Source organism: Trachymyrmex septentrionalis, unplaced genomic scaffold (genome assembly GCF_001594115.1).
Source record: "Trachymyrmex septentrionalis isolate Tsep2-gDNA-1 unplaced genomic scaffold, Tsep1.0 scaffold60, whole genome shotgun sequence".
Taxonomy (NCBI): domain Eukaryota; kingdom Metazoa; phylum Arthropoda; class Insecta; order Hymenoptera; family Formicidae; genus Trachymyrmex; species Trachymyrmex septentrionalis.
Window position 1 is genome coordinate 467,703 of NW_017305779.1, and position 27,173 is coordinate 494,875.

General features: G+C 34.6%; 1 protein-coding gene across 3 annotated transcripts in view; it reads right to left on the bottom strand.

Annotated features, from left to right (window-relative positions):
• Positions 1 to 1,007: 1,007 nt before the first annotated feature.
• LOC108752558 (UPF0769 protein C21orf59 homolog) overlaps positions 1,008 to 27,173 on the bottom strand; it is a 60,770-nt gene continuing 34,604 nt past the window's right edge. The window contains exons 1-6 of one of the 3 annotated variants that reach the window (XM_018493438.1): positions 17,543 to 17,906; positions 14,527 to 14,918; positions 12,111 to 12,377; positions 11,271 to 11,464; positions 7,289 to 7,605; positions 1,008 to 2,890 (exon numbers count right to left, since the gene is read on the bottom strand). In XM_018493438.1, coding sequence (XP_018348940.1) covers positions 2,827 to 2,890; positions 7,289 to 7,605; positions 11,271 to 11,464; positions 12,111 to 12,377; positions 14,527 to 14,731 — 1,047 coding nt within the window. In that variant the 5' untranslated portion in view covers positions 14,732 to 14,918; positions 17,543 to 17,906 and the 3' untranslated portion in view covers positions 1,008 to 2,826. Of the gene's footprint in view, positions 2,891 to 7,288; positions 7,606 to 11,270; positions 11,465 to 12,110; positions 12,378 to 14,526; positions 14,919 to 17,537; positions 17,907 to 27,173 lie in introns of those variants that run through there. The other 2 variants (XM_018493439.1, XM_018493440.1) reach the window with 2 other exon arrangements.

Consider the following 27,173-nt stretch of genomic DNA (forward strand, 5'->3'; position numbering starts at 1 on the left):
CGTTGCGTGCTCTATCGTATAAGTCTCTATTTGTTATAATTTATATAATATATACCTCTTTTTCTTCTAGAATTCCTTTGCGGTGATCCTAATTTTTTATGCGATATTTTATTCCTCTTACTATCATATTGCTCAACCAATGCCACGAGAAACCTGCGCTCAACTTGTACCAATAAAATCCGATCGCCCTTCGGTTACTTCTTTCCTTCATCGTTTAACATTATCGATATTATTTCAATTATATTTTTATCTGTTAATACTTATTAAATATTCTTTTAATTATTGTAGATCACAGACAACTTGTTCTTAATCCATAAAAACAATTAAATTATCTTTTTTTCCCCATAGATTACCGATGTGTGTAGACTGTGCCTTTCACGGTGATGATATCGTGTAGGTATTGCTCGATGTGTGTATGATTGCAGAAATAACATAGTACGAATTCCAGAGACGTAACCGAGATGTCGAGTGATAATTACATATGATCTTTTTTTCGCATCTCGCCCAGTTTATTGCCGCGTGGAACACCAATATTTTCAAAGATGGAGGCTGCAGGTTGTAGATAATCAAATAATTCATATATTTTCAGTAAAGTCTTTCAAGTTTTTCGATACAAACGCTATAACTAAATGCTCACGGGCATTTCGAAGTATTACTTGGATACTTCCGAGATTAGAGTTTCCATGCGGCAAACGTTTGGTCGATATCCCAGGCGATGTTAACGCTAAAATCATAATGTAGCGTATAGCTAATTATGTTCACGGCCGACATTGAGACGATAATAAGACAAGCAGTCCTTTTTAAGCCTGAGAAGTAGCACGAACCTTATTACGACTGATATTTTTATCGAGATTACAATTTATTTTCAACCATTTATTTGCGCTCCAAGTACGTTTTACCCTTTGAGGGATATCCGTTAAACTTGTGTGCAGAGCAGCTCGATTTTGTCAAATATAACATTAAAATAAGCAAACTGTACATATTGTTGAAAAAGAAACAATTTAGTGACAATGGGTCTGCTCTTTTTAATTATGCTCTTAATACCTTTTTTCTCTCTTTAATTTCTTTCTAAAGGAATAGCATATAATTTGCCTCGTTTGAATGCAGAAAGCGCACCTAAAAACAACTGGCCGATATCTCGAGTTTTTCTCTCCGTTATATACCGAATGTTTCTTCACCTTGTACACTCGTATCGATTTAAATGCGCATATGTAGCAATCGTAAGACTCGCGAAGGTACCTACGTTTCTTCGTACGTGTCGGTCAGGTACCTGAAAACCGTTAGAATTTGTGCGTGTGGAGATCATAGTACATGGACGAGACCGCAACGGAGTGCGGGGGGGGGGGGGTGGACACTTGCGAATCGCGCGTTTTTTTTATTTGCAAAAGCGTGTCGCCAGATAAAAGTGGAACGGACGTGATGTCGTCGGTGTGTTTGATAAAAGTGTCTAACGATGCACGCGAGTGGACGCATCATGATCACACAGCAAGCGAATTACCTGATAATACTCGTAACGTTTAACGGTATTTTTAGCTCATAGTTTTACTGATTAAGTTCTTTAAGTTCATAACTATATAAACTCGTGACTTTAATATACAGATAGCGCGTGATGCCGCGAGTGGAACCTCCGCGCGTTTTTTTCCTCTGCGTTCCCCAGATGGACGTCCGTTCGGTATCGTTGAGTGAACCAGAGGAAGCGTGTGCTCGGTATGCGCTTCGTTGCAAATTTACATCAGTCGTTTTGAGAATGACATGAGTCCAGTAACTTTGAGATTCGATCAGTTAATGGGCATAGAGAGAGAAAGAGAGATGCGATAGAGACAGAAAACATTTATCGCTTACGTAAAAATAAGCTTCTTTAAAGTCCGCAACTTGGTGCCGCATGGATGGAGACGTACATTCCAAAAATTTACGGCTGGCACAGGCAGATTTATAATCCGCCGTTGAAAATTTACATATAAATTTGTAACTTAATCATTACACATTTTTCTATAATTCGAGAATAGTGCAGACTTTAATTCTTTTTTTTTTTTTAGACTTCCGCCATTTTCAAAGCGACCGATTAATTTTCTCTTTACGCAAAACGATTATCTACCATAGCGGATACATCGTGGAAAATCGTTTAAAAATATACGGTGTATCCCGAACGCTACGTATACGACAGTAAGGACAGATTCTTCGTGTTTACAAGGATGCGATATACAGGCACGGGATTCGCGAATTGATTTCGGATCGCGAATCGTACTTAGACAAGCTACGAAGAAGGCATCGTGCGAGGTAAATCAATTTTGGCGGGCGGTATAACGACTGCGCCGCCAACGTTTAAACATTTGCAAGAAATGAAGAACTTTTCTGGCGCATACGAGCATCGCACTGAAGATACCGCGTTTGAGAGGGACTGCTGCCTCTCTGGCATGAGTTGCGACAGAGTTATACGCACGACTTCGCGTTATTGAGCTATTATCGAGTAGGAAAAAGTACGTCGCGAAATATCGTGACTGCAAGTATAGTCGGCGCTTGTAATGGGGACAGATTTTTACAATAGAGAAATGGCAGATTCGTCAAAAGTTTCCTTGAATCGCCGTGTAATCGCGTACGATTCGTGTGTCTCGAGAAAGTACCGAGTTTGCCTCTGGTTCACTCCGTGAATCGCGAGGGTGGATTTTAGTCGATCCTGAGACAGAAAGATAACTTGGCTCCTCTTCTTCGTTCTTCCTTGATCAAGGAAGCTTCTTCGGCCAACGCCTTTGCTTCTTTACGGACGGCGATGAATTATCGCCTAATGTGGTCTCCACGAGATATTATTCAAACCTTGAAAATGTCGCTTCAAACTGCTGCCGTCGGCCCAGGGGGAGTTGAGATACTCGTCGTCATCGTTTTGTTCAAGTTTCTGAAAGGTAAACACAAACGTGAAACTTTTCTTTTAATATTTTCTTTATAAGGAATATCATCTCGGGTTTATTTATTTCGATTCGCTGTTTGAAGTTGCAGAGCTTATTTATCGAACTTATTTACGAGTTAAATTTAATTATTAGTTAATTTAGTTATATTATAGTGAGAGATTATATGTAACACGAACGCAATCATCTTTAAACTTTTAAGAAAATCTGCTTTTCTCATTTATATTTAAAAAATAATTCATACAATAATATATCTTTAATCTGTGCATTTATAATTACAACGTTACAGTATGTTGTCTTTTCAAAATTAGAAATATCGGTTTAGTTTCATCGTGTATCTCTTGACTCAGTTCACCCTCGACATATTCAATTCGTAAATTCGAAGTCTCGTTGATATTCCAAACTTGCCCATCTATGTAAATAGAGCGTGAACGACCCTAATACCTCGGTTTCTACAAACTCGTGCAGTATTCGCGAATAGACCACCGCGAGAATTCGACAAGGTAGGCGAGCTCGCGGGGGTTGTCGCTGGAGGCTATAGGAGGGCTGAGAAAGCAAGGGGTGAGTTAGGCGGGGCTTGGATGGTTGTTGGGTCAGAATCGATGCTCGCGTCCTTGCTTGATCTCAGCCTCTCTCACGCATTCCGCATCAACGTCAAAATCGCAGGTCCACATTTGCGTGGGAGGTTAACTCGCGATTGATCATAAGCACATGTGCGAACTCGTGCCGCACGGAAACGTGCATGCGTCGAGCATATACACTCAGGAAAAGTAGGTGAATTAAACAAAGTAATTTGCTATGTTGGGTATTGGCTGTGTGTAACACATTTCGCGAAGCAATGAAATCTCAATCATTCCCAAACAGCATAGAATTTGCAGCAATATCGCTGCAAAATCTCTGCAATATCGCTACAACATGTAATGTTGCTGCAACTTTTGTGCAACTTCGTGCTGTAGGGGTTGAAATCAGTTCAGGTATTAAAAAATCTTATTCACAAGGTTTAATATCTTTTCTCTAATAATGTCAAATTTAATTTTTTATAGTAATGCATAATTTATTTTTTTATAGTAATATATGCTAACTTAAAGATTTTTGTAATTATTGTAGACTTTTCAGAAGAGGGATGAAAAGATTATTTAATCTCGATTGTGAATGCGAAATGATTTTGATATATTGAAAGTAGAAAAGATTTGTGAATTTAATATATCTTCATAGAAAGTTTAGAAAGTTTTTGTTGAATAAGTTTTTTCGGAAAGTAGGAGTTTCAAAAAGTTATTCTCTTCATCTACTTTCCAATTCACGGAATAATTATAATTCTCTCTCGTTTTCTCACGCTGGCAGATGACAGAATAAATTAGGGCGAAGTAGTATAAGTAGCTTTGCGTGAAGAATACTTGCTACTACATCTTCTTGACAAATATAACGGGTCAAACATTATCGCGCGTGTAGTCCTTTTCAAGAGCAAAATGGATTATTTACGAATATGGAACACGCTCGTTTATTGTTTGCTTAAAAATGTTTGCCGATTTATTATCTTCACATCATATACATGTTGCAGTGATCGTTTATGACTTTTTCTTGAGAAATGTTAGAAAAGTACACTTTTGTGTAGAAATATTACGAAAACAAATTCGCTGTCATCGTACAACGGTACTTGCGAAAATTTCCGCTTGAAAGATGAGACATGAGGAAATAGGGGTGTTTGATCGTTGCTTCTGTCGCAGCTAGCCTTTTGAACGGCATGGATGAAATCAGGGATACTTTAGATAGATTATATACTCTGTATATATGCTGCTGAATGATGGTGGGAGAAGTGGCGACTCGCAGTCTATCGCGCAGTCGTTCGACCTATATCGTCCTGCATCCCGAGTCGCTATTTATAGATAGATGCGCCGGTAGTCTGGTCGAGAGCACTTTCTGTGCCATCATTTTATTACGTCGATAGCGTTTCAAGAACAAATTATTCTTATGGAGTTAATCGCGAATTAAACTGAAAACGTTACTGCAAGAAGTCGAGAAGAGACGAGATTTCCATATCGCCCGTGTCGCGTATTATTTCTGTAGCGATTCAGGAACATTCTGTTGAATTCGTGGATCAATTTATCTTCCGCAAATATATCCTATGTCTGTTCTACGGTCACGAAAGCGATATTCGATCACGCACATGTTGTATTCTGTCGAAAATCTGATTGTTATATAATTCGGAATTTTCTTCGATTATCTAATATTATTGGAAGATATATCCACAGTATATATCGATGCATTTCTTTAATGGTTCTGCAGATCGGTCATTTAGAATCCGCAATTAATTATTATTATGATTAAAGATGTACAGGTTTCTGCAAAAAGTGAATGGAATTGAAAATTTGTACTTTCCAAGTATATAAAAATGTGTTATCTACTTGTATCATTACTTTTTTCCAACAAAAGTAATCATCTAACAAAAGTTATTCAATAAGAAATAGCATTAAAAAACATTTTTTAAATATTTGTGCTCTAATGGAAATGTATTATAAAATAGTGACCCAAATCTCAATTTTTTAATATACATTATTAGGTAAGCCTTTTTCCTATAATAAATAACTTATGACATTTTCTATTTATATTTACCACAAAAATTTATACATAAAATAATATTCTATTAATGTCTAGATTCTATTAATTTCAAGAAAAAAGTAACGAAAATAGTAACGACTCGTTAGTTTTTGAATAACGTTAACGAGGTACCTTTTATAAATCAGTAACGGTAACGAGTTACTTTCATAAAGTAACTTTGCCAACTCTGGTTATATGCATATAAAACTGTTCAACAAGGTCAATATTTTTATCTAACAATACAATTTTATAGTTTAAATAAAATTTTTCTCATTTTATCTTAAATATCTCTTCGATATAGCTTACTTTTCAATTCTTTTTTAATATTTTGTTTATTATTGCTTATACTATTTTTATTAATAAAACAATGCATTTGCTTGATATTGTTATATTCTTTAATGTCTGGCATTTTGATTAAAAAAAATTATTTATAATATATTTATTTTTATGAAAGTTATAAGCAATATTGATTTGGGTTGGGCTTGCTATATTTAAATAAGTATTGTTCCCGTAGTGTGGCAGTTAATTAATTATTTTTAAAAACATGTCTCTCTACTTCTTATTGAAATTATTTTTTATTCAGATTTTAAATCATTGCAAAATTGTTTATTTTTCTTTCATAAATATGATATAGAAAAATCGGTCATTTTTTAATAATTTTTCATTTTTACTAAAAATAAAATATATTAAAATAATACATCCTTAATCTCAATTAAAGTCGTGCCGGAATAACATACTTCAATTACGACTATCACGAGACCAAATTGTTATTAAGAATATACGTAATCTGACATATTTTTACGTACAATATATTTAACATCTTTTCGAGCTGTATTTATTTTAGCATGAAACAATGTATACATGGGAGTTGAAGTATTACTTCTACCATTTACGTGGCAAATAAAATGGTCATTGTATTGATTGCTTATTTGTTACTTGAGAGGTGTACGTTCCAGCGAACGTCTTTACGTACAATGTCCTCAGAACGTCAATATTCGTAAAATTTACCGACCTTATTGTTAAATGATGCGTTTCCGTAATTGACAGTTGGATAGATATATAAATATTTCGAATTGTTTGTGAACAACTTGTCACGCCAATTCGATTGCTCACAACCGATCAATTTTATATAGAACAAAGGGACGCTTGTTCAGGTAGATTATCGAACACCTTCGGTACACCGCAAACCACGAAGGAAATTGACTGAATACTAGTATGGTAACGTTATACTTGAACATGCAGACTGTGGAACGACATTTATACATTCAGTGCACTATCTCTATAGCGAGTCGTTCATTCAAATGACTTTATGTCTGGCGTAAAATTATTGCATCTGAGTTAAGCACTTAGACGGAGGAAGTTAGCTCTCACAACATAAATACCTATCTGTGATTACGAAGCAGAGATAGGTAAACGAACGAGAAGAGAGTTCCGTTTTATTCTAAATTGTGCCTCTGAAAGTTTATTTATTTTTCACATTACTCATTTTATATATATTTTACAGATACATTTATACGGAAGGAAGAACACGCCGTGGTAACTTTTCCGGAGCTCAAACAGGATTATTATTTTTAGAAAATAACTCTTAAGTCGTCGACGATTGTGGTTAAAGCAATAATACCTATTGATTCTTATAATTAGAAAATCTTTTCGAAACCTTAGAAGATCTACGAAGATGCTTAAAAGTGAACGACAGGTAATCAACAAGTAAGATAGCGAATCTGAACAGCCTCTTTATGTTGACCCATTCCCAAATTCAATCGATATCATGAGATTTTCGAAATGGTGCTTACCCCTGAACGGAGAGCGAGTTAGGAATTCCGTCAAGACTTTCCCTGCTGATGTCGTCGGCCATTGCGACCTTGAGTTGGTGCCCGAAGCTCGCCAAATCTTCCCTGAAGGCTTCACTTCCGGGCGTCAATGCACCACTAGTAGGTGGCAAGGGTGTATCGGCGCCTTCCCCTTCTTCCCCTTCCTCACCCTCTTCACCACCTACGAGGACTACCTCGTCTTCGTTGTAGATCTTGAAGTAGGCGATGGTGAGGTATATCACCGAGATTATGAAAGACGGTATCGGAATCGCCATCGCGTACACAAGATTCATATACACCTGAGGAAGCGTTTTAAACATGTGACTAGAACTTGGCGGAAATTAATGCACATCCAGAGTTCTTTTATCCACAAATCAATAAAGTTTTGTGAAAAAAATCCCACGAACGAATTTTGACTAAAAGATTAACTTAATTGCAAATATTTTGTAATCAATTACTCACTAGTATTGATTACGAAAGTAATTGATTACGAAAAAAATTAATTGATACAAATTTCAGAAATATATCGGTAAATAAATATTACTTCTGAATAATAATGCGACAAATAATGGCAAGAATAGTGAGATTGTATATAATTTGACAAATGATAGCAGTATAATTAGTTTGATAGAGATATTTGTATTGAAAAGTAACTAAACGTTATTTTTCAATTAAACAATATTAAGTAAAAATCGACTGAGACATGTTCAAATTAAACCATTCAAAGAAAACCAAGATGAATCTTGGTACCTAATAATATTTTTTTATGAATTTTACAATTTCTAGTTTAAACAATTGCTTATTATTATTATTATTATTATCGTCATCATTATTATTGTTATTGTTGTCGTTATTATCATTATTATTATTATTATACCATATGCTTTGGTAGTCGAATTGGTAAGACATCCGCACGGAATGAGGGAGATTCAGGCTTGAATTCCGGCTCGAGATAAATTCTTTATTTTGAAGATGCTTTTAAAAATGTTTTAAAGATGCTTAGTATTAGTAATATTAAATTACTCATCAATTTTATTTATATAATATTACAGAAATCAGTTTCAGTTTAGAGTTTTTTGTATTTCAAGAGTAAATAAATAATCAGCGTGCAGTTTGCTTAATCCGGCTTTTGTTTCACAAATTTTTCTATTGTACTTATTTTACTGAATTCAATAGCAGTCAAATTGAAAAAGAAAAATAATTATTCTTCAAAATGTTATTGACGTAATAAAATAATGATGTTTTTATTACAACTTTCATAAAAATTTTTTTATATCTCTAATAATTCTCAAGATATAATTTAAAAAAGAAGAAAAATCTGTTTCTAAAGGAGCAATATCACTCTTTAAAACTGTTTTTTTGTCTCAATAATTTCTAAATTCTTATCATGTGTACATAAAGTTTCATTAAAATTACAGAATTCAATATTTTTCTTGATTATCATATTATTAGATCTGTCATTTAAAATTTTACAATTTATGAGTGCAAATTTGAAATTAATGATTTCAAAAACATTAATAATTAGAAATTTTCAAGATTATTTTCATTGCACTTTCTAACTTGCATTTTTTTTTAAATTGTCAAATTTGACTCATCTTTTGTTTATAACTTATATTGTTAATGCAAAATCATTACATATTTATTCATGTACATATATAAGTCTTAGGGACTTGGTAATCATACCAAGCTTATACAAATCAATTATTAAATACGTGTAAAAACAAAAAAAATTTGAAGAGATAAGTATATTTCATTATATGCAACGAAGGTTTAAAAATTAGAAATTGTAAAATTAAAAAATATTATTAGGTACACCCCCTCCCGCTCTCCCCAAGACCTATCTTGACCTAAAATATGGTTTCTTTACTTAATTGTATTCTCCATTTAATTTGTAAGAATAAATTGTAAAAAACGTTACACGATCATTATGAAAATATCACTGCTAAGATAGGGCCGAGTTGACCCCCTCCCCCCCTGCAAAATGACTTTTCTAAATATAAATTCGGCGGAAGAATATCCCTGAGAAAGTCGTGTTATTCGCGCCACGTGATCCTATTTCTTCCTGTCATCCATTCGTTCGAAGGATTGGCACTCGTGCAGCATCGAGAGTACAGCGGCGAGCTTTTCCGGGAACGCCGATGTTATCGGCGGTTTATAATAGCACGCCGGCCGCACACTTGTGGAAATTGGATTTCTGCGCGCCGGGAGAAATTTTCTTTTCTTCCGAGCGGCGCATCGCACGCCGCGATGGCTTCCGTCTTTGTCATCGGCCGCCTATTCAACCGCTTGAAATGCATTGTCCGTTCCTTGTAAATGGTCGCATTTCCGTCACCGTTAACGCTATTTCGTCGTGCCCCACGCTCGAAAAACCTCTCTTCCGCTTTCTTATCACTTGCCATCTTTTACATGTAGTTTCATTGAATTAAATTTGCAAATACGGAAGATACGTGCAAATACAACAATTTTTTTTGCCGATTGTTTCAAAAAATATGGAAATCATGCATTTAAATTCAACGAAAATTACATCGCTCTCAATACGATAGGTGAAAGATCAATAAAGAGATAAATCTTGAATAGAAATAAACGAGCCTTAGGCCGGTATTCATAATCAGATCTTATATTTAAGACTGTCTTAAGTATAGTCTTAAGAAGTTATGAACCAATCAGAGAGCGCTTCTTAAGACCGTCTTGAAATAAGAACAGATTATGAATATCTCGCTCTTAGCATAAAAAAAATTATGATTGATCTGGGAATAGTCACCTGTATTTTTACGTAAACAATTATCTTGGGTTTTTATACTTCCAATTATATAAAATCATTATTATTAATCCCCCAATCAGAACATATTATTATGGTATTAAACGACGTTGAAAAATGATTAAAAAATGATCATTAAAAGTCACTTTTTAATCATTTACGATTTATTGTAATTGTTCTATTTGATTTTAATCTGCGGATTTAGTATATATAGATCCGGATTTTTTCTTTAACTGCAACTTGTAAAAAATAGCTTATAACAAATATTTTTCACAACTTTATATAATTTTAAATAATACAATCTTATTCCTCCAATTTTGACCTTTCAAATAAAGGAAAAATCAATTACGTTAACTTTAAGAAACATTAATTTAACATTAATTTAATATTAATTTAAAATGCAACAGATTCGTGAACATCAGTTAAAGAAATTTTAGAGCGAATGTCGATTATGATTAACAGCTATTAATTATAATAGCCCATTATATATTATCGATTATTTTTCGATTCATTAGTATTTGAAAATCTTATAGATTTAATCACAATTTTTGAAAAAGGTAAGTAGGAATTAAACGGAATAAGTATGTTAAATAATTTATTATGACAGTGTTTCTAAAAAATAAAAATTTTAATTAATATAATGCATTTTTGTTGCAGTTTTCTTAATAGAATTGCACATTTAAAGATTTGTAAAGAATAGTTATTTAAAAAATATACAAGTTCGTGTTTTACAACAATTCACATTTTTTTCGCCACTGAGGTGTAAAAATACCTCGGATTATTCCTGGATTAAAGTGACAATCAAGAGAATAACTCTCGGGAGAGTAACGCCGTGTTTCAACCGATTCCGCAGGAATTCATTACCGTGATCCGTTTAATCATTTCATACGAAACAGTTTCGGTCGTATATTACACTCTGTACTCCCGATAGGCAGCCGCAGTATTGATTCTCAAGTGCGCGGCTCGTCCCAGTGTAAACTCGGGCAAAAGTCATATCAGCACTTTTGCATGATTCGCACATACCGACATACGGGGTAAATCGCTAACTATAACCCGGTCACCGGATTATAATACGGAGGCTAAAGCCACTCTAGTCTAGACGGATGCCATCGCGTTGCGAAGGAATTTGTACATCCTGGATTTAGGGTTGAAAATAGACACGATAAGAAAGTCCACACGTGGAAAATATACAATAACGTCAGAGACCTGCCACATGTCGAGGTCGCTGATGACTATCCCGGGATCCACTTTCGAGTAGTAACAGCTAAAGTTCTGCCCTATGTTGGCGTACTGCCGGTAGAAAATACTGCAATTCAGCATTGGAGGGTATCCACAGCCTTTTACGTTGGGGAACAGCTTGGCCCCGGTGAAGTACCACACGGAGTCGTTGCCCATGAGACCTGCGAACTTCCCCTCGTTATTGTTCGGCGACGGGGATACTTTTCAGCAAGACAACCGGAAGAACAAACCGGACGGAGACAAAGAGCACGTATAATGACTTTTATATATACAGTACGCTTTCATATTCAGCGATGAATCGCTGAAGTTTTACCGGAGAAAACTTATCTCTTCCGCGAGTCGGCGAATGCCACAACAGTTTTAGTTCTCTATTGGCTTCGTTAAACCGCGCCTGTTTCTAGCAATTTTTACACGTTAGTTAACCGAAATAATTCATCACAATAAAAATTTTTTAATTAATAATGATTATAAAATCGTAAAATAGGATAAAAGTACTTATTAATAATGTAATTATGAAAAAGTAACGATCATCAGTTGTTTTGAAATATCGCTTTTATTCCAACATTCCTATTATTTCTGTTGGCTGTTTAACTGGATAACGGAAAGGGATTTTATAATTTCATATTTCCCATGTCAAATTACAAACGTTTCTGATGTATATGTGCAATACCAATTACACGAATAAATAACAAGCTCTTCCTTTTGCTTACAATAATTACGCTCTTTCAAAAAACAAATATGAATGGAACAGATTTAGGTGATTGAGATAGGATTAAATGTAAATCCCTCAGTGATATTACTTTGTACCTGTAGGGAAAGATTTCGGCAGTCCGTTCTCATCATCCATAGCAAAATTCTCGTCGAGGTCCTCGATGTACTCGTTTAAGGAACGCTCATAACGAGGCATCTGTTTGTTCTCTTCGTCATCCTCGACACCTCCTACCGCTCTGCCTTCCCCGTCCGCCCCATCGGACGTGTTATCCGGTAGTTTATAATTGACGCGTATTTGCGTGCAATCGTACAGTTCCTTAGTACAACCCTCTCTACAGGATGTCCATGAGCAATTGCTCGTACCTGGACTCAACGATCATTTATGGAAATTTGCGCGGCCGCGAAATATAATCCAAGCACAACATACAGAACATTCGCGCGTGAATAAATAACTGAAGAATGAAGGACATCCGAATACACATTTACATACATACAATCGTACATACACTAAATCGTTAGAATGAATGAAAGCGTGAGATAGCAGATTAAAAGGATGATGATTACATGAAGACAGCGCAGGGATAATTCTTTATGAAAATTTATTAGGCTGAAGCTTAAAGCTCGCAACTGCGATTCAACAAGCATTATTCTGAATTATACATAATTCATTGAAGAATTTATGAATCGTTAATTTATTTCAGTTTCTGAAAAAAATCATCATCCGCCGTCCGACGTGACATTTAAATGAAAAAATATCACAGTCGCCATTCAGATACACGGTCAACGCGACACAAAAAGGCATACATAATGCGAAAGAATAAACCACCGTATGAAATAAATACAGGAAACGTGCATACACCAAAGGCGATTACGACGAAAGGAGAGACTGTTGGAAATTGAACCGTCAGAAAAAGTGTTTTGTATGACGTAAGTTGCATGGAATTGTTGACACGAGGCCGGTGCTCAATCGTGAAGAACACCTGCACCCTATTGACGGCCGTGAAGAGAAGAAAATTCAAGTGATGAAGGAGAAACGAGGAGACTCGAATGAGTATAAGCCGGGGGTACCAAGAGCACAAAGACACCAGTTGCGTCAATCTTGTCACAACTCGTCGCGGTCTCCCTTGTGACTAATCATGATCGAGTTTTTCTCATATCTTTATATTTTTTGTTTATAAATTAATCCCGCAAATATTATTTAACGATAATTCGCTGATTCTTTTGCTAATTCTTTCTTCCTCTCTCTCTTTCTCTCTCTCTCTCTCTCTCTCTCTCTCTCTCTCTCTTTCTGATTTTATTTGAAAAAAAAAATCAAGTTCCAATAGACTACTAATATTGCGTGCATATATTATATAAAGAAACGTTATATTCCCTGTTTTTTGAATGTATTTATATATGACTTTGGTATATTTTGGTATTTGTCTAATAACAAATAAAAATTTATAGGATAGTATTAAACTTTTATGTTACATATTTTTACATATGTGAAATGGATGATTCGACATGAGGAAAGGTAAATACATGTCATTGGGGAATAAAACATTCATAAGTTTTTTGTTACAATCTCCGTAGAATTTATCGTGATCCAGAACGAGTTAGGAAAGAATTTGGAATTTCCCAGGTGGCAAAAGAAGATGAAGCAATTGTGATGGAATGACATTCTTTGACGTTTGCTATTACAATGAAAGCACGATTACTTTCATAATTATTATCCATGTGCTAATTTTCCTTCACTAATAAAAGGTGGATTGCTATTTTATGCCAACTAAATAAATCATAATATAATAAATATTAAATTAAACGCGGAAAATGTCAGCTGTCCTGTAACGGACGTTCTTCGTCACTTTTTGTTTGGTCTGGAAATAGTCTTTCCAATCATTCATAAAACTCGTATTTTGATGCTGACCTATTTTCGTAAATGATAATTTACGTCAGTTCTTGATGTTCGTTTATCATTGTCTGTCACTTTTGGTCACTTTTGTAAAATATAATAATATATTATTTCTAATTTTTTTTTTTAAAACTTTGCTTTTTTATGGTGCCGTAAACAATTTTTTTGTTTTACAACATTTATAATATGTCTCTTTTATAATGAAATTAATGCTCGTTTTCAATATATGTATGTACATATATATTAACTTGAATCTCAGTTCATCTTACTCTTCATTTTTTATTTCTAATTCTTAGAACTATAACAAGATGAAGAGTTAATTGAAGCGAGATTAAAGTTAAACTACATTGGTAGAAACAAACATAAATATATTTTAAACGCGATTCTTTCTGCAACTTTAAAAGATATCTTTCATCACATACATACAAGCGCAAAATGAAATGTACATTTATACCAACAAACACACATGCTTGGACATAGAAACAGAGAAACATAAAGGACTTAATTGCGCGCGAAGGAAGAACCTCAGAAGAGCGAAGAATAGAGAAATTCATAGTACACAGCATGCAACGAGGAGCGACAAGGAGAGCGAACAGATGAGATAAGGTGCCGATTTTTCACCTCTTCTGGATTCAACATCAATGGTGACACACTCGGCGGGTCGAGTTTCGAACTGCATGAAGATGGTGGTGAAGGCGGGGTCAATAACGAAGGGGACCAAGAAGAGGAAGGCGAAGAGGCTGAAGGTGCTGAGGAGGATGAAGAACGCGGTCGTGTAAAACAGCAGCTTCTGCAAAAACGTCTGCTTCTCCTTTTCGTCCGCCATCTCGGAGAACAAACGGCAGTGCTGGTTTCGTGCTGGATACTCCTAAGCGACGTCGTCGCCGTCGTCGCCGTCGTTGTTGTCGTCGTCGTCGTCGTCGTCGTCGTCGTCGTCGTCGTCGTCGTCGTCGTCGTCCTCGGCGTGCTTGCTGCTCGTCGTCAGACGTCGGACGTCGAAGAGACGGAACGATCTACAGACAATTTGTGGGTATTTGTCCTCTGTTCCATCTAGAATCGCGAGTCGAGTTTTCTTTATGCGCGCGCTCCGAAAGACCGGAGTCACGGAATCACCCTCCGGGAGATGATTTCATCTTTTATGAAGATTCCCGGGGATTACAGTAAGAGCTGAAATACTTCCGTTAAATATAAGGTTCTTTCGTACGCATTTGTGTAACGAGCACCATTTATCTTAATCGCCCTAAAGCGATGTATCGATTAAATGACTTTTTTATCTTCTTTTGCGACGTACATTCGGTCGAATGATGAAAGAGTATAATTTTTTATATTATCTAGAGGTTGTATGATGTTGGTTCACAATCTATTTTATCCTTTGGCAAACTAGGGGCATGTGTATAGGGCCAGTAAATGGCAGTAAAGATAGGTGAAATCAATACACCTATCGGCGATGAATCTAATATTTTTTTATCATATTCATAGATTGCAGTAATCTTTTTCTTCTTCATAAAAAATTAACAATATTTTATCTAGCTCTTAAATGCTCTAAAGTTCCATTTTATTTAAAATAAAAATAATAAAACTAAGCATTATGGAATTCATGATTTTAATTTCTCACAGTGTAACGATTTCATAGAATACTTTTAATTTCAACGTAAATTGACATAGGTTATTGCAGGAAGCAAAGTGTCAGACAATTACGTGTTCCCAACTTGGTCTACGGCACTATCGGCTTTCGGCACAATGACGAGATCGTTCGATTCTCGTTATAGATAAATGAGACGGACAATACCTATTAACATCGTATAACTCGGTTTTCATCGAATTCTTCGAGGAATTCTTGTTACAAAGAAGATATTTTGGTTTCGTAATAAATATTTTATCTATTATGTTTTATTATTAAATTTGATTAATATATTTTATCCGATTTTTATATTTGTAAAATTTGTAATGAGGATTAAAAAGAGAAATACGAAATCTATGTTTATTATAATATTTGAAGTTTTTTCATCACCAAGTTAAGTTAGCCCCTCAAGTTTCTCATCAAAAGGCAATTCGTGAACTTTTTTGCCGAAAATTTCTGATGTTCCTAAACAGAAATGAAACGATCGTTCTCAGAATGATGATTGATCCCGACTTTCAGTTCCAAAATATTGCCCTATACGTTATTGGATTTTATTTATATGGATTACACATTGTACGAGAGTCGATAAAGATAAAACTTATGCGGAGTTTTAAGGAGTTTATGTGAGTACACGTGGAGACTTAATCGCGAAGAGATTAAAGAGACTTTATATCGTGTCCTTCGTGTTTAAAAGTAATCATTTATCTATGCTCACACACCCTTTATGTTAAAAAAATTAATTAATGTAAGTAAAAAATTATTTATATCCTACTAAAAAAGCGTTTTATATATCGCAATAAATTGATTAAAAAAGATAAAATAAAATTTTTTACGTTACTGAAAATAATCTGTTATTTATCTATAAAAAATAATGCTTAATTTCTATTGTTTATTGAATTTTTAATTTAATTGCCAATTTGCGATATGTAACTATAAGATCTAATAATTCCTTTACTCGAATATATAAATTTATATATGTATAAATATAAATATATACATATATTTTTTTTAATTTTTTATGACATGCACAAAAAATGCTAGTAATAACTTTTCCTAAGTTTGCTTTTAACGCAAAATTTATGTAGTAGGTTATATATCTTATTGTATAGCGTGTTTCTATTGCAAGCCTATCTAACCTTTCCTTTGTCTAATATAATTTTTATAGCATAGGGGATAGACAATAAAAGTCACGGTTACTTTAAAGTTGTTAACAGTTTCTACAAAAGATGGTGTGAAAGCAATATCATATTCTTGAATTTTGCTGCAATCACTAATTTAAAATAATTATAATCGTAAATGTAAAAAAATAATATGTACGTAACTTCTTTATAACTTCTTTATAAGATATTCTATATCATGTATTTTATTAGTGACAGTTAAATCTATTTACGTAATTCTTTATTACTTTTTTCACGCATACACTTTTCAAGATTTATGTCAAAAGTAACATTTACTGCCACAATTATTATTTACTCTTATAAAATAAAATGGAAGAAAAGAAATAATTTTGCACCACAATAATTTTAGAACATCATTTAAATCTAATTTTAGAACATCATTTAAATCTAATTTTAGAACATCATTTAAATCTAATTTTAGAACATCATTTAAATCTAATTTTAGAACATCATTTAAATCATTTAAAACCCTAAGAAAATAGTCAATGAAAATTGTATATTCCAAATATAAAACTTAAATAAATTTCTTAAATGTAACCGTGTTTTTAAAAGCTTTTCTTCATAATGCAAACTTCCATCCAAAACAATGTGTTATTTTTACATAATGATCTTAATAATTAATGGTTTATTCGCGAATAGATTTTATCAGCTCGCGAAAATTTAAACCTCCCCCTTTACGAGATCTGCGACAATTAGCAATATTTTCGGCGTTACATTTCAAAGCGCCTCGTTGCTGGATCTCAAGCGGTTTCAACCCGCAAAGAATCTCAATCGGAGTGAGTCACGCAAAGAAAACTCGATCAGTCTTCTTTCGTTATTGGGGTCGACGTAACGGTACCCCCTATGTAGAAGATGCGAATGCATCAGGGCTCGGCGCCCTCTTCCTGTGCCCCCTCATCATCGTCATCCACCTTCTGCTCCTCCTCTTTCCGCGTTCCTCGCTCCTCTGCCCACCTGCCGATCTCTTCGTCTCCTACCTTCCGCGCACTATGTCACACTGCTGTCCACCGTGCACATTTGTCCCCGCGATACGCGAATCACAGCTTTCGTCACGACGCCCTGGCCGAAGGGATGATTAAATCGGGGGCGCGAATAAAGAGAAGAAGGACGTAAGGGATGAAAGAGAAAAAGGGTGAGAAAGATAAAGAAACGATATACCGTTCCGAAATTCGTAGATCACGTCGAAGTCCGCATAGCGTGCGTTTTCAGCGATGAGCTTTCATCGGCAGACTTCCTACTTGTATGATAGAACGAAGTTCGCGTGCGTATAAATCTTTCGTCCTGGCCGCGGCGCCGACGGATGCCGGGCTACTGCAGTCGGTGGAGCTTTCGGGCGAGCTTATTTTCTAGCGATACCAGCGCCAACGACGGTACCTCGTAGCATCGACCGCCACTACTATCGTCGACGACGACGAGGCCGACGACGGCGCGAAGCATCGCCGTCGTCCGGGGCTACCCCTGATCACCTTGCGTTCCCTCTTCTTCGAAGGCGCCCCTCGCGCTTTCTCCCACGATTATTCCCGCAGTACAATTTATTGCTGCTGCTGTCTTGTCAGACGGCACGCTGTTCAACGATTTACATCGTAACTCTGTCACGAATATGTGATATCAAAGCTTTCTTTCCCCATCGTCTTATTTTTTTCTCTAATAAAATTTCATTTTTTTTCTTTCGAAACTTTTTATAACCTTTAATCACACAGAGGAAAAGGCAGAAATGCTAAAGTTGATCTAAAATATTATAAAGAGATTCGGAGCTCCTTTTTCCTAGAGAAATATACAAATTTTTCAAACGTGTAACGTACTGTATAATTTATATTTATCATTAAAAATAGCATGGCATTTAACATAATGGAATTTTAAAAATTATATGTCCGTTTTTAAAGATTATATCTTTTAATGGGAAAGACATGCAAGGAAAAAATGCATTTTTTTTTCTTTTATAAAACAATTTTACAGATTATCCTGTATAAAGAATTACACGTAAAATTATAACAATTGTAAGATAATTTTGGTACTTACTTTTAAAAGTGGATATTTACACACGTAAAATAAAGTCATAGGTTAAATAATTAGCAAAAGTAAAAATTTATAATTGGAGTTAAATATATAGAAATAGTAGTTGAGTATTAATTCGTCAACAAATTACGTTTCCTTAAGCTGTATTTTACACACATATATATATACATATATAATACAATTACATATATACATATATGTAATATTACACAAATTTGTACATTTACATAGAAAACTATAAAATATATTTTTGTTATTGTTGTATAATTTTCCATCTTATACAAAAATATATTTACACAATTAAAGATAAAAATACTAATTTTTGTAAAAATGCATAATTTCATATATTTCCATTATAAATTGTGTAATTTTTATACATATTATTTATGTAATTTTATATACTTTTTTTTTACAGCATTTTTTTTGTATAGCATTAAAATTATCTGAATGATTTTTGTTTCTGATATTGTTGTTTCCATCTTTCCTATACTTTTTACCCTATTTCTTATTATTTATTCAATGCAATACAGCACCCTTGAGAGACTATTCTACCATCGATCCGAGGGATTGGTCGAGAAATATATAGAAAAGATAAGAATAATGCGTTGTAATTAAGTCGGAGCTGAAAGCGGTGGAATTATGGATTTCGTCTTGTATGTAAAAAGAAATAACAGGGATTTTTATTACCCTTGTTCCAGCGTTACGACCATTGTGTATTTTAATCTCGGATTCTTAGGTCCATATTTATAGCCGTCATTTGAAATCTCGTCTTAAGGGAATATCAAGTGGAATGCTTAAAACGGAGACATTTTGAGATGGTTCGATATAGCGACCTTTCGATTAGAGAACAACTGCGACTACTCGGCTAAGAAGCTTATTTGATTATTCATTTAAGATTTAACTTGACATTCAGATATTGATTAAAACAGACTTATGTGCTTTTTTCTTTAAATCGATATCAAGATTTATTTATGAACTAATATTTGCATATATTCTTACTGGGAAATAGATTTATATCTTAGAAAAAGTCTTAGAGTTGAAGAAGATAAAGGACAAAGAAAGCAATATCTGTTTTTTTATACGTCAGATAGTCAGATACACTTTTCTTTTATTTGACGATCAAATGCTGATATCCTTTCCTTTAAGAAGGAAAACCAATAAGTGCTTTGGTCTAATTTGGAACAGAGACAAAGTCAACAGAACGAAGTTAAGCCCTTTGCTAAGGTTTGCTTCAGTTACAAGATGCAGAAATTTTAAGAGATTTGGTGCTTTCGATCTATTATCGATGATTTTAGTGACACAAACTTATTTCAAGTACCTGTTTATTAATAAATAATATATCTTCAATAAATAATATATTATCTCCTAGGTGCTACATTTTCCCAGATGGTTCGGAGAGTTATTATTATCGTGAATGACGTAACGAATGACTTCAGATCAGGTTGAACGGGTCTCAATATTAATTTCCGTCTAATGACGAAGAAAGCATCAGTTACCGAGTAATGTAACCTCCGCGTCAGTCGCATCACTAAAATTGTGTAAATGCTTTTAAGAAGGACGTCAACTGATTCGCAGCGGCTTCCATTAAGATGGTGAATGCAGTTTATTGTACGCTCTTCGATACTTCGCGTCACAAATGTCGCAATGGCTGCGAAATGTAGAGCACGGTTTGCATTTGTGATTATCAAATTCACTCATGTTCAAATTTAGTTAGAGAAATTGAAAGCATTTACACAATTTTGCTTTCAATTCATAAAAAGACAAGCGAGATGTCAGCACAAAGAAAAGAAGATGTGATGACTTGAAGATGTTCTATAGAAAAATTGTCAAAAATCAATATCTATTTATTTTCGATTAAGTTTATTAATTGTCCGAAAATATTAATTATGTAATATTAATAAAAATCTTACTCCTTGATATTAAAATATAGACTCGTTAACAATTATAATTATGTCTACAAATTGGAAATGCTATTTGAATAGATTCGGAGATTGTTTTATAACTCTTTTGCATCTATTATTTAACACTTTTTCTCTTAGACAAACATCGAGAACATCGTCGACTATATTAAAATACATAATTGAAAAACGACAACAAAATGAAAGTAGAAATTATAAATTAGTTAATTAAAAAGAGAACTTTACATTTCCACGAATGCGTAACGTGAAAATGTAGAATTTTTAATTGTTTCTAATAAAGTACACAGCATTTTCTCTTTAAAAAATTACTCTTTGTACATCATGTGACGCTTTCTGTGAATAAAAACGTGAATTATCGTGTAGAAATAATAGAGCCGCCATTGTACTATCCTCTTTATCGGCATGGCACGAGGTGCCACACTGGCATAGTGAGGCAGATTGACCTTAATGATGTAGCCGGGGATAGTTCCAGTCTGATTCATCCCTCTCGTTGGCGGTCCTGCGGAAAATTTGGCCGACAGCCAGTAAACTGAAATGCAAGCCAACTCCCTCAATTGCTTGTTTTTGTCATATCGAATGTAAATGATGCTGTCAAGTCTTTGCTAATTGTTAGATTTGTACGAATCAATACTATTTAAATTTTTTGTTTTGGCAGAAACAAACTAGAATAACCTTTATACTAATAAGTGTATATATTGGAGTCGACATTGAACAAACGAGGTCATGATCATAGAAGTGATTATAGAATTTCTAAGTAAGTTAATAAATTTGTAATATAATAAATAAATTTAGATTAAAAAATAGATTCCGTTAGATTATAAAAATTGTATATACGTGTATATTATTGTACATTTGTAATTTGGTTTTTTTTAAACTAATGAGTGCGGAGCAACGAGTATAAGCATAACGTTTTATTATAAAATTTGATTTGTTTAGAGAGAAATCACGCTGGACTAATATCCGATCTAATAACCAGGAATTACACGATAAACCTATTTCGCAACAACAATATGACAAAACGATAAATCTTGTAAACTTTGTTTTAAAAGATTTTAATATCAGTATATATTACACAAATATCTACATTTTATCAAACGATCCTATTAAGGTAGCAAACTGACATGATTTGTCATAAATACTAAAAATTGACGACAAATACCGTTACATTGCTATCTGGATGTGGCACTCCTAGTTGAATATTATCACAAATCGAAAGAATAAAAGAATCTTTCAATTTAATAATGAACAAACAAAAATGTTCGTCCGAGCATTCATGTACGAACATATATCTTTGCGCTATATTTTTCCATAGAGTATATATGTAGAGAGTTCGAAATACGGAAGAGCCAAAGGGATGGATTATTGGAGATATCGGACTCCGCGTTTCTATTTATGGCCATGAATACGCGCACGAGTGGGTCCAAATATATCTCTCGGACGAGTCGGTGATGTATCTATGCGATATAATCTTAATATCCTTTCCAATTCCGACTAAATTAACGACGCGCCCGAAATTAACTGCACGTGTGTGATCCACGTGTCAATCGTCGTCGTTTCAATCTGGAATAGTGACACTCAAGAGAATTTCGAGGCAATCGAAGAAAGCAGCTGATAATCTAAGATTGGGACAGTAATTAGGACATTCCCAGAATTCCTGCGTGTATATGTGTGTATGTGTGTGTAATCAGTTCCTGCAAACCCCTTAATTGGATCAGCGAATCAGTGATGTAAGTCAAGCGCTAAGAAATAGAATCGATCGATCTTCCAACTCTTTATGCCCCAAGCCGCTCTTCGTGACGTCAAAGGGAAGAGGATCGTCATTTCTTTCGCGAAGATTCGCCGTCGATCGAAAACGACTAGAAGTGATGTTGAGACAATACAGGAAAGCACGCGAGTGGCCGACCGAGGGAGTTCAGGTGTTCAGCGTGGGTTGATTCGCAATACAAATTTCACTAGGATATCAGACGATCTTCTGATTCTCATTCAAAGTAAATCCTTTTACTGTCACAATTGCCGTGATAAGACACTCGCCGATCGACGCGTGGGTGGTTCACCGGCACAGAAGCGTGGATGTGCGTGCCCGCCGCGGTTCGTTCGCTGTGACAAAACGATAGTGTTGGTAGCAACCCGATGTATTGATTTTGTGGTACAATACGGTAACTGCGAGGTGGAGCCGTTGCAGCTCCAGTACGACTGTCGTACCGCCATATTTGTTTCCCCTCGGCAGACCAGACGAGACTGCGGAAAGCGGATTTTCTGCGGTTTACACCGGAACGGCAATTCATCCCACCATTGCGTAAGTACAGATTGAAGATCCGGACGCAACCCGGCATTGTTCCGCGCACGTTCTCCAATCGTTTTCACCCCGCGAAGAGCGCGGACTCCGAGCGCGTAGCATCCCCTCGGCGAGCAGGTGGCGAACGACGAAACCCGCGTAAACAACGCGTGGCAAGTGCTTGACAGGTGATTGTCTCATAGCGAAACTACTCCCATAACTTCCTGCAAAGTGCGTCCGAGCTTCGCACGTACTTGCACGTGTCTTTTGCCGTTTGATCGGCTATCGCGTGAATCCGTGACGGTATTACCGGCTGATCAATGAGGGAAGCAAAAAAGCAACGAACCTTCGTTTTATATCTTGAATAATTTTGGAGGATTGTTAATGGTGATCTGAATCACTGTGGAGTTTTGTGAGTCATAATCTCATCATAATAATTTCGATGAGGGTAGTTCGAAATATATGGAATTTCAGTGACGTTTATCTGCAGTGATTCAAACAAGTTCTGTCAAACAAGAAATGACGCAACGCGCGTGGGAAGAAGCTATTATTAAGTTTTCCCATAAATGTTTCTCTAAATGTATCTTTCCGCATAAAATTAAAATAGTACCAGTCATCAAATGGCAATTGCGGAGTAGACTGCTCCATTTAATCGGTTCGCGTAATTGTGTCTGTACTACAGCAAACGGAATCTTTTCTGTTTCATTGAAATCTTCTTTTTTCTTATACGCCACAAGAAATTGTAAATTATAATTGAATGGAATTAAATGGAGAATGGTCAGGTCTAGCGTATTGTCAATCATAGTGCGATCGATCATTCATTCTTGATTACAACACGTGTCAATCACGCGTTCGTTTAAACGTTTAATCAAACAAAAAATCAAATATATATTTTTTTCTCAATATATCTACAATATTTTTTAAACCATTTAATGTATCTACAATTGTTATATTTATTTAAAAGAAGGAAGAAAATTTAAACAAACATACATGAGATCACTTTTCGATATTATCTTCAATATAAAATAATTTTATCGTAACGCGCGCACGCGTTTATGTATTTATGTTATTGTCTTATTACTACTTTATTTTATTGCGTGACAATACGTGCGATAAGTCATATATATGATGTAGAGTTGCGGCATTAGCTGTGAGTATTATAGATTGATATCTATAGCCTTTATAACTAAATGTAAAATATGTTCTGTAACATCGGTATAGATGGAATATTATCGAGTGATAAAAGTGACACGTTTATACTGGTCCACCGATAGATTGAGAATACATACGGAAATATATCCGCGTTGCGGAAGGTCTTTGCGCTGAATAATTTAAATTCAGGTGATCGATTCTCAGGTGAGCCGCAGAAACGCAACAAACTCTATTCCAGTCGACCTCATTTAATATTCGATCGAGCCGCACAATTATATCACATAATATTGTCAATATTGATGCGTATTTTCTCTAATGTTATGCAATTATTCTGGAATTATTTATTTATCAATTTGTAAGTTCCTATAAAAAGAAAGTTATAACAGAGAACTACTATTTTATGAATACAGTCTAACATTCTTTTATTTAAATATTCTGTTATTATTAGCTTTAATCACTGAAAAATTTCAGCTACCTCTGTTCTTCTTTATCAAGACATATATCTTCAATTTAATTATAATACAAGAATCATTTTGTAGATTCCATCTTGCTTTATGAAAAATATAAAAATATAAGGAAATTATCACATAGAAATCGCTCGTGTTTTCTCGTGCCAATCGATATAAAAAATTGATGTTGACACGATTCAAGTTGCGTGATTCTGTGTGAATGATACGAGAGCCCAAAGCGTGTGTATTATACATTAGTGGAAAACCGTATAAAACGGGGGCGCCACACCGTCTAAGCCTGGCGTTCGATAAAATACGAACACTGCAAGCTTCGTTTTTGTTACACTCTTTCGTTCGCGTTTTGTCAGCGTTTTCTCTTTTCTCTCATTCTCACCTTTTTCCATGGTTAAACTGCCACATGTTGCAAAGGTCGTTAATAAAACTGTGTCACAGTATCGAGGCAGATCCATTTTATGTGACGAAAAGAAAAAAAGAATTGAGATTCTTACTTAGAAAAGATTCCGCTGAAGTATAAAAATTCCGCTGAACATTGATGTAATATTACTATTTGTGTTTATCGGGATAGTGTTTAAGAGTTAAGATCATTGAGAGATTAAACGTGTCTTGCTTATGAAATTTTTGTAAAGTGAATTTTGTAGATTTAGAAAGTAAATTGCATCTTGTACATTTACGTTTACGGGAGATAAAATATTTTATGTGTTCTTGTGGAGAAAACATATGCTTCGATATTAGAAGAGACACATAAAACTTTACGACTGACATGCCAGTTATCTTTTAGAATGGTGGAATAGCTGGAATTTGTCTCCAGCATTGATCTACAAGATGTAAAACATCAATATAAATAATAATCATGTATTAGTTTCTGTTTCTGTTTTTTCAATCGGAAAAGAAAACATAAAGCCAAAATTAAACCGCGCTATAGGTATTGTCGATCATTTTAATGAAAACAAATTGTCGACCTAGTTTCGCCGTTACACTTAGACCTCTTAGAAATTCCTTGCATACGCCTATCACCCGCAATCAGTAGCGTAATAAGGGGAGAGACAAAGAGGGTGGTCGTGGACGCCGTCTTTGTACGGACGCGAATTCATTAGTATATACTTCCTCGTTACAAGCAGAAATGAAAGATTTATTTGTAACAGAATACAAAAGGCCATAAATTATCTCGGTTGCTCGGGTGAAAGACAAAACAGGAGCGATTAAAGCGGTGGAATTGTTAGCTTTTTTGCTGCAGTACAGATAAATTTCTGTTTGTAACGCGAGAAATTTTGTTTTTGTAAAAGGAAAGTATACAGGATGAGTACTAAGTATTAAACAAATTTTAAGGGATTATTCCTCACATAAATTTACGACAAAAACTTTATTATATGACAATGTGCCCGAATCGATTTAATTTCAAAGATATAAGATGTTAAAGTTGAAAGAAAAATTTTGTTTTTTTCGAAAAATTTTAAAAACCAATTTTGGGTTATTTTAATGAAACTTTTTGTATGTTTCAAAATAATCTGAAATTGGTTTCCAAATTAAAAAAAAAAATGAATTTTGTTTCTTTAACTTAGATACTTTATATCTTTAAAATTAAGTCGATTCGAACATATGACCATGTGAAGTTTTTAGATTATGTGCATGTCTGTTTTGAAATTTGTGTGAAGAATAACTTATTAAAATTTTTTTAGAGTACTTAGTATCCCATATAATGCATTTTTAACATTCATTACTTAATCTATGGGATTAGACGATTTTTTCATCTAATACTGTCATAATTTTCGGCAAAGTAAAAAGACGATTTTGTCTTTTTACTATTAACTAATCTTTCCTTTTTTATTGTCGATTCTATTGTCTTATTAAAAAATTGACTTATTTAAAATTTTTAGTTTATTTAAAAATCAGAGTTTGCTGTGTCTATTTTTTGTATGTCAATATTGCAAGTATATTGTATGTGAAAGAAAAGGGATAAAATGCAAACAAAGATACTGCTTAACAAATTGAAAAAGCTATCTGTTAATTAGTCTATCAGTGATTGACGTTAATAGTGTAGTAAAGAAAACATGAGATTATAATGGAACGGACGTTGTTTTCTCTTACTATACGTCACTGTCTGCAACGCATATACATGTAATCCACATTAGATGAATGCAGTTGGAAATTATTCCGCTTCGTACTTGGGACACTTTGCTTTAACCTACTTTATTCTCAGCAGTGATTTTATTATGGTTCTTCATAGCATGCTTGACTATTTTTAAAGTTTTCTTAGAAAATCTTTACTTAACTCGCATCATTACCAGTTCATCAGGTTTTAACCTTAAATGAAAGTTTTCAAATGATGTATAATAATTAAATCCAACTTAAGAACTCTTATACAAATCATATAAATCTTTTAAAAAATAGGAAAATATAAAAAAATGTCCTAAAGAAATTCTGACGTTCTCCAACTCTTATTGTCGTCTGGCGACTCGCGAAAAATTTCGAAAAATCGCGACCAGCTGGTCCGAATTGATCGAAACCCGCCATCTCTGGAGATCACCCTGCATCATCCTCCCTTAGACGTCTTCGTAGTACATGACGTCAATTGCGGTAACGCGGACGGTACCGTTGCAGTCCGGCGATGCGCAGTCGCGCGGCACCGCGATCAATGCG